The 15425-nt window shown below is 35.5% G+C and overlaps 1 protein-coding gene and 1 non-coding gene across 5 annotated transcripts in view; one reads left to right on the plus strand and one right to left on the minus strand.

Annotated features, from left to right (window-relative positions):
- The window catches only part of Tut7 (terminal uridylyl transferase 7), a 71740-nt gene that overhangs the window by 8508 nt on the left and 47807 nt on the right, over positions 1 to 15425 (plus strand). For all 4 annotated transcript variants that reach the window (XM_042687035.1, XM_042687038.1, XM_042687037.1 and 1 more), the window contains exons 3-10: positions 662 to 843; positions 1506 to 1622; positions 2094 to 2271; positions 5302 to 5390; positions 9901 to 9952; positions 11445 to 11514; positions 11888 to 12014; positions 13902 to 14021. In XM_042687035.1, the coding sequence (XP_042542969.1) occupies positions 662 to 843; positions 1506 to 1622; positions 2094 to 2271; positions 5302 to 5390; positions 9901 to 9952; positions 11445 to 11514; positions 11888 to 12014; positions 13902 to 14021 (935 nt within the window). The remainder of the gene's footprint in view (positions 1 to 661; positions 844 to 1505; positions 1623 to 2093; positions 2272 to 5301; positions 5391 to 9900; positions 9953 to 11444; positions 11515 to 11887; positions 12015 to 13901; positions 14022 to 15425) is intronic.
- Positions 5715 to 5816, minus strand: LOC122113917. The gene has a single exon (XR_006148482.1). It is a non-coding gene; the product is annotated as a U6 spliceosomal RNA (small nuclear RNA).

Here is a 15425-nt window from a genome sequence, read left to right on the forward strand (position 1 = left end):
ATGGTATTGTCTATTTTACTCTATTTAGATCCTTCAGTTAAAAAAAAAAATGAGGGGCTGGGAAGGTGGCTCAGTGGTAAAGCGCTTGCCTTGCATGCTTGAGGCCCTGGGTTCCATTCCTCAGCACCAAATAAGCAGAAAAAGCTGGAAGTGGTGCTGTGCCTCAAGTGGTAGAGTGCTAGCCTTGAGCTGAAGAGCTGAGGGACAGCGCCCAGGCCCAGAGTTCAGACCCTACAACCGACAAAAAAAAAAAAGTAAATATTAATGGTTTTCTTAGAATATCATGTTCTTACAGGTATACTAAAATGAACACACACACACACACACATATACATTATAAATTCAGTACATTCTAATTACAGATACACTTGGTCTCAGGATAACTTTTACTAGTACACTCAAAAGCATACCATTAAGACTTGAAATCAAATTGTATTATCAAGATAGAATTCTTTTTAAGTAAGATGATTTCTGTGAATGCTATATCCAGATAATGTGCTTATGGAATATCCAAGCCTTTATCCATGGAGAGCTACTTGCCCTTTTGTTGTGTGGTCAGAAGTCATTTATTTTATCATGTGCTTTAATATATATATAAGTTCTGTTTTTTATTCAGTAGTGATATTCAGTGTTTGTCAACAATATTTTTCCCTAACTTAAGAAAACAAGAAGCAGCGGCCCAGACCTAGGAAGCCACGAAGGACTAGAAATGAGGAAAATGAGCAGGATGGAGAGTTGGAAGGTCCTGTGATTGACGAGTCTGTACTTTCAACAAAGGAGCTACTAGGCTTACAGCAAGCTGAGGAACGATTAAAGAGGGACTGCATTGACAGGCTGAAAAGGGTAACATCTTCATGCATACATTTGCTAGTTAAAATCCAGATTTTCAAACTATGGTAGTAATTGGAAATGCCTGCCTTAGTGAATGGAGTATTCATTTTTGTTATCAGTGTTTAAGTACTACAAGTTGAAAGTTTTTATGGTTTAATAGTAAAAATTGCTATTATGCTTAAATAAAAATGACTGTCTCCCATGGTATAACCCCTGTTTTCATTGTATTTGATGTCTGTGCCCTGCATCTTGTATATACTCTTCTCTACTGCAGGGAGGGGAAGAAAAAAACAAAATGCTTAAATAGGGATACAGGTTGACCCATTGTAGCAATGAGATGCACAAGACACTATGCTGAAAACGAACTTTACAACTTTGGGGGTGGCAGGTAGTTGTAGAGGTGGGAGGGAAGGGATGGTAGGGGAAAAACAAAGGAGGAGGCAATAATGCTAGATAGGAAATGTACTCATTACCTTGCTCATGTAACTGTAACCCCTCTGTACAGTATTTTTACAATAAAAAACATACAAAAAATAAAATAAAAATGTTAGGATAGTAATGGCCCAAGACAGTATTGAAATAACACTTTTAAAAGTAAAGGGAAAATCTTTTTTTTTTCTGACTAATTTTTATGTTTGGAGATATATCTCTTTATCAATATTTTCAAACTGTAGCGACCACGGAATTGCCCTACAGCAAAGTACACCTGTAAGCTCTGTGATGTTTTGATTGAATCCATTGCATTTGCCCATAAGCATATCAAAGAGAAGAGGCATAAGAAGAATATTAAGGTGAGTTTGATGTGACCCAAGCAAATGTTTTTACCTATCTGTTACCTTTATAGGTCTCTTCTATAGAGATATATTAATAACTTTAATATTTTATTGCTTTCTTTTAGCCCAAATTCTACTGGTCAATTAAGTTTGCTGGACAGTCTAATAAATTTCCTTAAGTATAGTTCCAGGTTGTATGTAGAAAGCGATTTCTTGGACCTGAGTAAATGTCTTTGTGTCCATGGCAAAGCAAAGAATCAGTTTATCATTTCTATTTTAGTGTTCTTCTGCTGTATCCATGTTCCTGCCTACTCTCTACTGTTGCTATTCAGTACATACGGTGTGTGTGTTTGATAGGATGAAAATTTAATAGAGCTAAGACAGGCCAAGAAAAGTGTACTAACATTTTGTAGGGTATTGTCTTACTGAAAGATAGAATCTAAAACTATGTTTGAAGTCATTTTTTAATCTTAACATTTGTCTTAAAAGGAAAAACAAGAGGAAGAGTTGCTTACTACGTTACCCCCACCAACACCCTCCCAGATAAATTCAGTTGGCATTGCCATTGAAAAAGTGGTGCAGGAGTTTGGGTTACACAATGAGAACTTGGAACAGAGGATAGAGATTAAAAGTACGATGGGAAAGGTATTCCACCACAAATTACCAGGTATTGTGTAGATTTCTTTCCTCTTAAAGAATGTCTTATTTCAAATAGCATTCACTAATCAAAAATTTGTTGGGGTACTGTGGCTGTAAGACTCTGTGTGTATGTGTGTGTGTTGTTACCTTTCTGCCTACTGAAATTGGCACAGTATCTTTTAATTACATAAAGAGAAGTATTCTGGAGTTATTTTCCAGTTACATGTGTAAAACATGTTTTATTTGAATAGACTTAAAAGAATTTCATACCTACATTGAACTCTGAAAAAAATTGTATGTAATTTGGAATGCCTTTCATATACTGGCAAATTTATTTTCCAATTTATGTGTGTCTTCTGATTATTTTGAACTTAGATCTTTGGTATGAAGTTGGTGGGCCAAAAATTGAAATAAAATGAAGTGAAATAAAACTCTGAAAAAGCAAAACCAAAAAAAGAAAAAAGATGATGTGAAGCTCTGAGTTTAAACTTTGCTATTGCCCAAATATATGTGTGTATTTTATATATACATATATATGACACATATGTATATAATAAATTTCTATGGCCGTTTGAATTTTTCTGTGGCGCACTTTGATCAACTGGGTATGATGATAAATGGTGTGCCTCCCTAGGACAGAATCCTTGAAGTCCAGTTAGTGATTTCCCACATTTATTGTCCATGGTGTGGTGATCACAGATTCTCCCAGCACAGAGCTGGAGCTTATATCACTGAGTGTCTTCACCAGCAGATTTGTTTAATATATAAAAGAACTATAGTAGGCATCAAATAAATTTTTGGTAATTGAGATAAAATTTCAGAAATACTTTTTACTACAAAATTACAGACCTCATTATGATTGTTGTTACAATTAGTATTGATCAGTTTTTATAATTTTACTCCTGAACACACACTCCTCTAACAAAGGACTATAATTACCTGGGCTCCATATAACCTGCTTTCTGCTGTAAACCTTGCTGCTACTATAGTTGGTTGTTGTATCTAATTTGTAAGTTGTTTTTAATAGTCAGCAACCACTGGGACTTATCCATGTATTTGCCATTTCTGTTGTAATTTATTTCCTAAACCGCATTGTAATATTTATCTGATATTACTTTCTTCTTGTATGAATTACAGGCTAGTTTAGTAGTACATTTTGATGTGGATATGAGAGATACAGTTTAGATGGGTATCATTACACAAAATAAAATTAAAGCTACACTAAAAGACAGTTAAGATCAAATGTAGTTAGTACCTTACACAACAGTTGTTAGACCTGCACAGCAGCCAACTTCACCTAAAACCCATTGGCCATTGCTATCTAGGTAAATAATGGTAATAACTTAGCCTGATACTGTGCATCAGAAGTATCTAGGGAGGGCTGGGAAGGTGGCTCAGTGGTAGAGTGCTTGCCTTGCATGCCTGAGGCCCTGGTTTGATTCCTCAGTACCACATAAGCAAAAAGAAAAAAGCCGGAAGTGGCACTGTGGCTCAAGTGGTAAAGCGCTAGCCTTGAGCTGAAGAGCTGAGGGATAGCGCCCAGGCCCAGAGTTCAGGCCCCACAACCGGACTCAAAACAAAACAAAACAAAAAAAGAAGTATCTAGGGAGCCATGGACAACAGTTTTAGAAGACTTTTCATCATTTTGATTTAGTCTGGGTTGATATAATTTACTTTAAAGTATCACCTTATAATTCTTGAAAGATCATGAATATAGTATTCGTTTTATATATATAAATATATATGTATGTATACATACACACACACATATGAGGGCAGAAATATTATTTCTTTATTAGAAAAAAAAAGAGTTAAATCCAAAGCATCTTTTTAACCTAAATAAATCATATGAATCAGCAAATCTTAAATCTGTTGCGTCCCCTGATGAGAAAAGTTATTTTGATATAATAATAGTAAACCAAGCTGGGCACCAGTGGCTCACATCTGTAATCCTAGCTATTCAGGAGCCTGAGATCTGAGGACTGTGGTTCAAGGCAGCCCCGGCAGGAAAGTCCATGAGACTTATCTCCAATTAACCACCAGAAAACCTGAAGTGGCACTTTGGCTCAAGTGGTAGAGTGCTAGCCTTGAGCTGAAGAGCTCAGGGACAGCCCAGGCCCAGAGATCAACCACCACAACCAACAAAAATAATATAATAATAATAATAAATGTAGATCATTGGCAATGCTATATAGAAATACTATATTGATAAATATATGTGCATATATCATTTATTGAAGAGGAGATTCCTACTCCCTACCATGTTAAGTTAAATTAGTTATATCATAATTATTTTTGCAAAGGGGATGTTATTTACAATCGAGTTGTTCATATTTTAAAATCAACTTTACAAGGTATGGTGGCAATCATCTTTAATTACTACTCTAACTACTCAGAAGTAGTTTGAGGCCAGCCTGAAGTACACAACAATATCCTGTCTCAAAAATATTTATTTTAAAGTTAACTTTATGTTGAAAGGTAATTTTTATTACTGATTACTGAGACATATTCTTTAGTATAAGCAATACCTATGTGTGCTTTCTAAAAATTGATTGTTGCAATAGTTGTATAAATTATAAGGTTTCTAAACATGAAATGAACCTTTGTCAACTTACCTTTTTTTTGTTGTTTGTGAGGCTGTGATTTGCTCTATAGTCTAGACTGACTTTGAATTCATTTTGTAGCCCAGGCTGGCCTTGAACTCAGGATCCTCCTATCTTAGCCTCACTAGTGCTAAGATTACACTCATGCACCACCAGGTTTGGCTTAACTTTCATGTTTCCCTCCAAAATGACTACCACTTGAGTTTTCTGCAAAAAAATGTGAGCATAATAATGTAGAAATACTTAACATGTTTTATAACTGACTTGACAAGCTTGACTATTATTAGTAGTACAGCCTTCTCCGTTATATAAAATTGAAGGAGTAGCAATAGCTACCTTTCATACAGTTTTGCTGTGTATGTAGTTTTCCCTTGATCCTATTTCTGTAAGAGAAGTGTTTTATTATATATATTCTGAGAAATTTTACTTTATGACTTGTATATATTTATTTTTAGATTGTTCTCTCAGATTATATGGGTCTTCCTGTAGCCGACTGGGTTTCAAAAATTCAGATGTCAACATTGACATTGAATTTCCAGCTACTGTAAGTATAAAACAGTATAGATTTGTAGATATTTATGATTTAAAAGTGTAATTAGCTCTTGAGTTTCCTCTTTTATATACCATGTTTAATAAGAATACTTATGCTTTTCCTTTTTGGTAATTCTAGGCTTTGAATTAAAAGCCTTTTGATTCTAGAGACACACTCTCAGCTTAAGCTACATCCCCAATTCTTTTTATGCTTTTGTTGTTTTTCAAATAGTGTCTTGCTTTTTTCCTGAAGCTGACCTTGGATAGGGAACCTCTTGTCTCTGCTGGGATTGTAAGCATGTACCACTACATCCAGTCGAATTATTGTGCTTTTATTTTACATAAGGGATGCTTTACAAATTGAAATGTCATTCTTGCATACAAGCCATGCTGATTTTCTCTTATTGTTCCCAGTTTAGTAAGTGCTTCCAAAGGGAACACTAATCATTATGCTTTTAAATAGCTATACCTAGCCAGGATTTCTGTCTTACACATCATTCAGAAAGATATGGATGAGTCAGAATTTTAAAACTCAAAGAACTTAAGTATGTTTGTCCATTTACTCACTGGTGGTTTCCACAGTCATTTTAGCTACTTGTGAAAATGCAGATTCCAAAGTTCCACCCCAAAATGTCTGTTTCATAGCATGTAATTCCCTACTATACCTGACTGCTGTAGCTACCTGATCAGCCAATCAGTAATTTTTTACTCTGATTATTTTTTATCCTTTGGCTGTATTAATGCTTGAACTCAGCCTCATACTTGCTAGGTAAGCTCATTATCACTTGAGCTACACCTTCAGCCCAGTTTTTTTATTATTCTAATTTTAAATTCTGATCAATGATTTACCAACCATAGCAGTTGTTTTAATTTTGAACCATTCATTCATTTACCAAATGTTTACTAAATCCTTGTTGCATGGTAGGTACTCTATTGGATTCTGAAGGACAACATTGATATACCTCCTCTTTGACAGAACTCTCATAGCTAGTAAAGAAGATAAGTTTTCCATGACATCATTATTTTTTACAAGACATTAAACTTTTTTGATGAATATAGGGTATATTCATTTATTGGCTTCTTTTTACAAATAGTTTTATGAAATTTTTTCTTTTTCTTTAAACAAAGTTTTATTGTTACTAGAGGGGTTACAGTTACTTAAGTCAGGTAAAGAGTATTTTTTTTTTGGACACTTGTCACCCCTTCCCTCTCATCCCCCCACCCATAAGTTGTAAAGTTCATTTTTAACATCGTGTCCAGTGAGTACCATTGCTGCATTTGTTCACCCTTTGTTCCTCCATTTCGGTGCCTCCCCTTGTACTCCCAAAGACATATAAACTAGCAACCAAAAACCAGCAAAAGAGAAAAAAAAAAGCTCTGTTCAGGTCAAATATTTTTACTAATCTGATTCAAAAAAATTTCAAAACAGCAAAAATTATTTATGACCCCCATAAAAATTTTTTTTGGGGGTTGGGGGGGCTCCAGTCGTGGGGCCTGAACTCTGGGCCTGGACGCTGTCCCTCAGCTCTTCAGCTCAAGGCTAGCGCTCTACCACTTGAGCCATAGCGACACTTCTGGCTTTTTTCTTTTTTTGCTTATGTGGTACTGAGGAATCGAACCCAGGGCCTCATGCATGCAAGGCAAGCGTTCTACCACTGAGCCACCTTCCCAGCCCCGTGACTCCCGTAAATTTAAACTTTTTTTTTTTTTTTGCCTGTCCTGGGGCTTGAACTCTGGGTCTGGGAACTGTCACTAAGCTGCATTTGCTCAAGGCTAGTGCTCTACACTTAAGCCACAGTGCCACTTCCAGCTTTTTCTGAGTTGTTTATTGGAGGTAAGAGATTCATGAACTTTCCTGCCTGGACTTTGGATTGTGATCCTCAGATCTCAGCTTCCTGAGTAGCTAGGATTACAGGCATGAGCCACCAGTGGCTGGCTCATTATTCTGTTTTGTTTTGTTTTTTAATTCAAAAAGTTTTTAGTCTTTTCTCATAAAGATTATTTATTTTTTATTTTTTTGGGGGGTCCGGTCATGGGGCCTGAACTCTGGGCCTGGGCGCTGTCCCTCAGCTCTCAGCTCAAGGCTAGCACTCTACCACTTGAGCCACAGTGCCACTTCCGGCTTTTTTTTTCTGCTTATGTGGTGCTGAGGAATCAAACCCAGGGCCTCATGCATGCAAGGCAAGTGCTCTACCACTGAGCCACCTTCCCAGCCCCCAAGATTATTTATTTTTATAATCATACTCTATTCCCTTTTTCTTCCTGTGGTAAAGAACAGTGATTTAATGGAAAGATGTCCAAGAAGTATTTAACTTCAAAAAGATGAAGTGTTTACAGTGCTTATTTTTTTGTCATTTTCTTTTTTTGCAAAGAGAGAAAGACTAAGAAACTTTTCTTTTGCCAATCCTGGGGCTTAAACTAAGAGCCCAGGTGCTGTCCCTGAGCTTCTTTTGCTCAAGGCTAGCACTTGAGCCACAGCACTACTTCTGGCTTTTTCTGTTTATTTGGTACTAAGAAATTGAACCCAGGGCTTCATGCACAGTAGGCAAGCACTCTCCCACTAAGCCACATTACCAGCCCAAAAACTTTTATTTGTATTTGTTTGGTTACTCATAAAGTAACTCTAGAAGTACATATAAGAAATGAAAATCAGTTACAGTTGGGAAGATGAAGAATGAAGTGGGAAGATCATACTATGTCTTTTAATATACATCTTCCAAATTATGTATGTGTGTGCGTATATATACACTTACATATTCACATATATATTCCAGGACTGAAATTCATATTGCTTAAGTAGTTACAAGTAGACAAAGTTAACTGATAATTTATGTATAAAACAATGTAAGCTATGTGTGGTGGTACCAACCTATAATCCCAGATAAATTGGGAAGATAGAGAATTTGAAGAAGAAAAGCCTGGGTTACACAAAGATATACTTTCTTAAAACAAAAGAAAAATCAGTATGAAAAATCCTGCATGAAAAAAAAAAAAAATCCTGCATGACCTGTTTCTCAGATAATTTGGTTATCTTTCAACTTGTTCAAGAAGCCAAGCTAACTAGCAGCTTTTATCATCTGTTTACTTTTTTTCTGAATAGATCTTAAAGTATTATAAACATCTTCACTGGTTTTCTCAACATTTTTTTAATCAAGGAAACCAAGTTTAGAAGTAGTATACACAAGCAGGAGCTGGTGGCTCATTCCTGTAATCCTAGTACTCTGGAGGCTGAGATCTGAGGATGGTGATTCAAAGCCAGCCTGAGTAGGAAAGTCTGTGAGACTCTTATCTCCAATTAATCACAGAAAAAGCCAGAAGTGGCACTGTGGATCAAGTGGTAGAATGCTAGCCTTGAGCAAAAGGAGCCGAGGGACTGCATGCAGGCCCAGAATTCAAGCCCCAGAACTAGCCAAAAAAAAAAAAAACAGCATACACAGAATGAAGACTATTCCTTAGAGTCCCCAAATTAGACCAAGTCTACAACTATCTGAACCCAGGAGAGAAAGTACGTGTTCACATTCAAAAATTGAAGAGCAAGTGTAAGATGAGCAGATCATCAAAGACACTTTGAGAAGGTCGGCTATTAGCATCTATTTTGATATTGTGGCATTTCATAGGACATTGCACATTCAGAGTATCATTTTCTTTCAGCAAGGGAAAAGAGTTGTGCAGCAAATCTCCATTTCTGGCTTTTTTTCTGGTTAATTGAAGATAAGAATCTTTCAGATTTGTCTGCATAGGCTGGCTTATAACTCAGCCTCTTGAGTAGCTAGGATTTCAGGCTTGAGTCTGGGTAGCTAAAGGCTGCAGCTGGCTGGTGTTTACTCCAATTGTGTTTGCAAGATTACCAACCTCCAATCAGAAGAAGGCAGCAGAAAAGCATGACTGCCAGAAAGCTGGAGCCAGCATTGCCACACTTATTAATTATAAGGAGAGCTATACCTGAAAGCAAGTTCTGGTCTGAGATTTAGCAGTCATGAAGGCCTCTTTGAAGTAAATTAGACTGGAAAAGTAAGCCTGGGTTCAACATGCAAGATTTTACAGATTATGCTAAGAATTTTACTAAGGCTAAGGTAGTGAGTCATTGAGAGTTTTAGGGTCCAGTGCAAAATTTTAAATGATTTTGATTCCATTGTGGAACAAGGATTGGAGAAAAACTGAAGAAATAATGAAGTTAGACCATTAAGTTAGCAATTACAATAGGCTTGCAGAGTGAGAGGTAATATTATTAGCAGTGTGAAAACTTCCACTTTTAGATTTGTTGAGAGATACCAACCTGGAGAATTAACTCATCAGGAGTAAATTATGAGGTGGGTCTCTTGCCCACATTCACACTCATTTGATGCTCATCTGTCTTCTTTTGAATATTGTATACATACAGCATAATGATTCATTTCATTACTGTAGTAGCAACATGTATTTCTAATTTGAAAAGCCATTTGAGTAGCTTCTGGCTGTATATTATACCAGCAAAATCAAAATATTTAGGGGTTATTTCATGTATTCATTCATTTATTTCCTAGATGTCTCAACCAGATGTCCTCTTACTTGTACAAGAATGTTTAAAGAATAGTGGTAAGGCTAAATTCTTTGCATACTTTGCTATTAAAGATTTTTCCTTGTCTCTAAATTATCTTATTATTAAAATCTGAAAATTAGACATGTTTTAAAAATTGTTTTTATAGATAATATTCAAGGCAAATGCAATGAATTATCAACTAGATTATCTTCTTAACTACTTCTATGAATAAACTAGTTATCACTAGTTGACTAGTTATTAAGTAATAGTTCTTTGAATTATTCTTGAGTAATCATTTCAAAGCAAACTTTTAGATTGATGGTAATAAAGAATACCTGAGTAGGGCTGGGAAGGTGGCTCAGTGGTAGAGTGCTTGCCTTGGATGCATGAGGCCCTAGGTTTGATTCCTCAGCACCACATAAAGAGAAAAGGCCAGAAGTGGTGCTCAAGTGGTAGAGCGCTAGCCTTGAGCTGAAGAGCTGAGGGACAGCACCCAGGCCCAGAGTTCAGGCCCCACGACGGACCCCTTCCCCCCAAAGAAAAAAGAGGAAGAATTAAAAATAGAATACCTGAGTAATATAAAGAATCAAGCTTTTAGCTTGATGGTTTATAAAGAATACCTGAGTCCCAGAATGTAAGAAATCCAGTGTATGGAATTACTCTTTAAGGTTAAAGCTAAAAGATAATCTGCTTTTTTCAGTGGTCTAAATCAGTACATTACAAATGGTAAATAGGTGTGACCCAAACCTGATTAATGAACTATCAAGAAATTCTCATGGACATTCTATCGACTGTTTTGTCCAATATACTTTCCAGCTCCAGTCTGAATGAGATTTTCTTTTTGCCTCATCAGACTGTCTTATCTCTTAAATTAGGCATTACTGTCCTTTTTGGTTGAGTAAAACATTTAAGCATTTTGTCTTATATATCAGTCAACACATATTTCAACACTAATCATTCTAGTAGTTTTGGTATCCGTTTTGGTTCTAGATCTTCATATTTTAATTACATTATCCACATAACATTTAATTATTGCGATCCAATAATGTAGTCACTTTTTTTTTCATTTTCTTTTCTGTTTGTACTGATACTGGGATTTGACCTTAGGGCATTTCACTTGTTCAGCCTATGCTTTGCCACTTTAGCCATGTACCCAGTTCTGCTTTTATATGGTTATTTAGATGATGGAGTCTTGTGGACTTTTTCTAAAGTCTTGTGAACTTTGTGTGTGTTTGAACTCTGATATTCTGACCTCAGCCTCCTTGAGTAGCTAGGTTTCTAAGAGTGAATCACTGGCATCTGGCTGATGTAGTCATTTTTAATCAGACATTAGCTTTGCAAAATAAGGATTTAAAATGAATACATTTACATTTTTTTTGGTGTGGAGGCAGGGTGTTATATAACTTAGGCTGGCTTTAAACACTTTTAGTAGTGTTCTTCCAAAAGGCTGAACAGATAAGCTACAACAGGCACTCATACTTCATGTGTAGCTCAGCTATAAACAAAGCTTTAATTAACCTATTTAATATTTTTCTCTTCTTTCCTCAGACTGCTTTATTGATGTTGATGCAGATTTCCATGCTAGAGTGCCTGTGGTGGTATGCAGAGAAAAGCAAAGGTCTTAGTTTCTTTTAATTGTTTATTAACTATCAATTTGTAAAAAGCACAGGTACTTTGCTAAATCTTAACACCCAGCTTCTAAAACTGTAAGCTGTTAATATGGTTGTCTGTTATAATTTCTGCAAACATTTTTCCTTATGGTTTTCTGCAATATGGAGGATATCTTTTATTTTAAAAAGGATAAAAATAGTTAAAAGGAAATCAAAAAACTTTTACAAACATGAGACGAGTTATGCTTTCATTTGAATTTAAGTGAAAAAACTGGAAAGGTATTTATTGTCAGTGTAATTTTTCTATTTGTTGCTATTATACCTATGTAACACCTTTTTCTTCCTTTTTTTGTTTTCCATCTTTATCCTTACTCCTACCAGTGGTCTTCTTTGTAAAGTGAGTGCAGGAAATGAAAATGCTTGTTTGACAACAAAGCACCTAACTACTCTTAGAAAACTGGAACCAAAGCTACTTCCTTTGGTTATTGCCTTTAGATACTGGGCAAAGGTAGGTTTGAGTTCTTTTTATGTATGAATACATTCTAGGTGTGCATAACTGCTATGCTTTCATTATTACTAGGTTAATATTTTTACTAGGTTAATATTACTAGGTTAATTATTACTAGGTTAATTTTGTATGATCTGATGCCTATTTATAGGCATCTAGTAAAAAAGCATGTGAATTTTGGTTAGTAACTAACAAATACAAAAGAATTCAGGCTTTCTGTTTCACTGTAACACAAAAGATAAAACATTTTTAAAATACTAAGAATAAGTTTAGAAGAACTGGGGGCGACATGGCTTAAGTGGTAGAGTGCTAGCTATGAGGTACAAGGCTGAGCTAGCAGTAGGTTCTGAATTTAAGTGCCAGTGCCAACCCCTCTCCCTCACACCAAAAAAAAAAGAAAAAAATCAATTTTGGGTCATATACCAAAGGATGTCGCCCAGTAATTTCCAAAGTATATGTTAAATACATGACGTTTGAAATAGAACTTCTCACATATTTCCCAACAATATACTAAGAGACTCGGAAAAAAAGAAAGATATTGTCTGGCCTTACTTTCATTTCCATAAAGTTTTAAGCTATCCCAGTTAAAATGCTCCAGTAAATCTTAAGAGCATTTACTGTTACTACAAAATATAAGTCCATATCTGATTATGAAATTAGCTAGACATGGTAGTGCATGTCCATAATCCAGAACTTTGAAAGCAGGCGGATTTAGCCTTGGCTATAGTGAATTTGATGCCAACTGCAATACAATGACTCTGTCTCAGAAAAAAGAGAGAGACTCTATAAAGTACCTTATAAAAGCTTTACTGATTATGATATAGTAATATTAATAGATATAAAAGTTTTCAGGGTGAGTAGAAGATGCTCCACTTTTAACTAAATGAATTATTCCCCAGTTTGTTGACTCTTAACTAAGTGAATTATTTCCCAGTTTGTTGATTGTTGTTTTGTAGTACTGGTGATTGAACCTAGAACCATGATCTCATGCATGCTGAGAAAGTTGAGTCATACCCTCAGCCCTACAATATGCCATTCATTGAAAACTCTCAGTTCAATGGTATAGAATTCTTCTAGCATGTGCCTAAGCTCTAGGTCTAATAGTCAACACTGAAAGACTAACAAAAAATATTGATTAAATTGAAAACCCTTTCCTTTATCACTAGATGGACTATACATGTTTCCATCAGAAATAGCATGAATTTGCTCACATTCTGTCTAAATTCCTTCATACCAAATGGTACATTTGCATGGCTATAAAATGACTTACAGTGAAAAAAGATTTGGCTTATGATGAACCAATTCATAATTTTCAGGATTATTTTGAAGTTAACTGTATGTTTTAACCAATTGAGTGGATTTATTATAGATATTTTTAAAAACCAAATAGCAAACAATACTTTAGGGCCTTCCCCAAATAAGTTCTGTCAACAAGATTACATATTTGAAACTAAAACTGTCATTCAAAATCACAATGTGTGTTTGCTGCAAAACTTTAAGGAACTTTTATAGTTGTTTATTTTGTTATACTGCTGTGGTTGGGGACAGGGATGGGAATGCTACCCAGGTCCCAAGTTAGCCAAGCATTCTGATTTATAGCCTCCAATCATGCTGTTTTGTTTAGAAGAATCAAGAAACTATTACTGTCTTTTGATACTCATATCTTAATCAGTAAAGCTTTTATAATACACTTTATAGCCTCTCTCTCTCTCTCTCTCTCTCTCTCTCTCTCTCTCTCTCTCTCTCTCTTCACCTGAGATAGGGTCATTATATCCCAGGCTGACATCAGACTTACTACAGCCATCTATAACTTCATGTTTCAGATTTGGGACAAATTGTTCAATTTGCTACAAAAAGAATACTGATGTTCTTTTGTCTCATTTCTAGCTTTGCAGTATAGACCAACCAGAAGAAGGAGGCCTTCCACCATATGTATTTGCCTTGATGGTCATTTTTTTCCTTCAACAAAGGAAAGAACCTCTTTTGCCAGTATATCTAGGATCATGGGTATGAAACATCTTTCCTTATATATTTGATAGTGATTTTATTATAAATCTACTCTTAGGTGTGTAGATTTTATTTTATCTATAGATTTTATTACAGATGTTTGTGCATAATCACAAAATTTAAAAACTTGAATAGAACTAAAATAGATTTATTTCTGTTACTGGCATAAATATTCAAATTTTCCATTGCTGAAATATTAATATTTTAATTACAAGATGCTGCCTTATACCCCATTAGGGAGAAATTAACTTTCTGTGGTATAGTCTTCTGTGGACTTGAGGGGGTTCAGACAAAAGACTGAACTTGTCTTAAATTTATTGAGTTATTCTTTGTTTAAGCTTTCTAATTTGATAGCTAAATGTTTATGTCTTTAGAATGAAGGAATCATTTGATTCACTGTAAATTATTAATTATTGAACAGGAAGACTATATTGCCTTTGATGCCTCAAATTCATGTGCTCAAGTGATTTCTCTGCCTCAGCCTTGTAAAAAGCTAAGACCACATCACTTTGTTATATCTGTTTATTTACTTTTTATGTCCCATAATAAGTAAAAACAAGACAGAGATTATAATTTATTCTGGAAGATATAGAGATAAATATTTGCTTCTTGGGCAATAATTTGATACTATCTTTAAGATGAATTATACTTCAGCATAGAAAACTACTGTTAATTCTAGATAAATTAAAGTTGAGTTGATTTGTTCAAGTAAGATTTTAAAAAGACCGGGCGCTGATGTCTTATCCTTGTAATTCTAACTATTCAGCAGACAGATCTGAGGATCACAGTTTGAAGCCACCAGGCCAGAGAGTTTAGCTTCAATTAACCACCAGAACACCCAAAGTAGAGCTGTGGCTCAAAGTGGTAAAGCCCTAGCCTTCAGCAAAAATGCTCAGGAACAGTGCCCAGGCCCTGAGTTCAAGGCCCACAAAAAAGGCCTAATAAAAAGATTTAAAAGCAAGCAATCCAAAAAGTCAAAAGGATGTTATCCTCCTTTTAGAAGATTCTAATCTTGACTTGGTGGTGCATGCCTGTAATCCTAAAACACAGGACACTGTAGGAGGAGAATTTTAAGTTCAAAGTCTGGGCTATGTAGTGAGACCTTGTCTCCAAAAGAAATTTTCTGGTATTAGTGGTTCATATCTCTCATACCAAAATATATATGGGAAGTAAAAGAAGGAGAATTGCTCTTCCAGGGTAGCCCACACAGAAACATCTGTAAGACTCTATTTCAGTGGAGGGAAGCTGAACATAGTGGCTTCTTCCTGTGGTCCCAGCAACTAAGAGAAGCCTAAAGAAGTCAGATCATGGCTGAGACATGAGCCTGAGCAGGATGTGAGAGCCTCAGTGAATACTCAGGGGAGAGCACTAATTTAGCATGTAAAGGCCTGAAGGTAAAGTTAT

This window comes from Dipodomys spectabilis, unplaced genomic scaffold (assembly GCF_019054845.1).
Source record: "Dipodomys spectabilis isolate Male_0828 unplaced genomic scaffold, ASM1905484v1 ptg000098l, whole genome shotgun sequence".
In the NCBI taxonomy this organism is placed as follows: Eukaryota; Metazoa; Chordata; class Mammalia; order Rodentia; family Heteromyidae; genus Dipodomys; species Dipodomys spectabilis.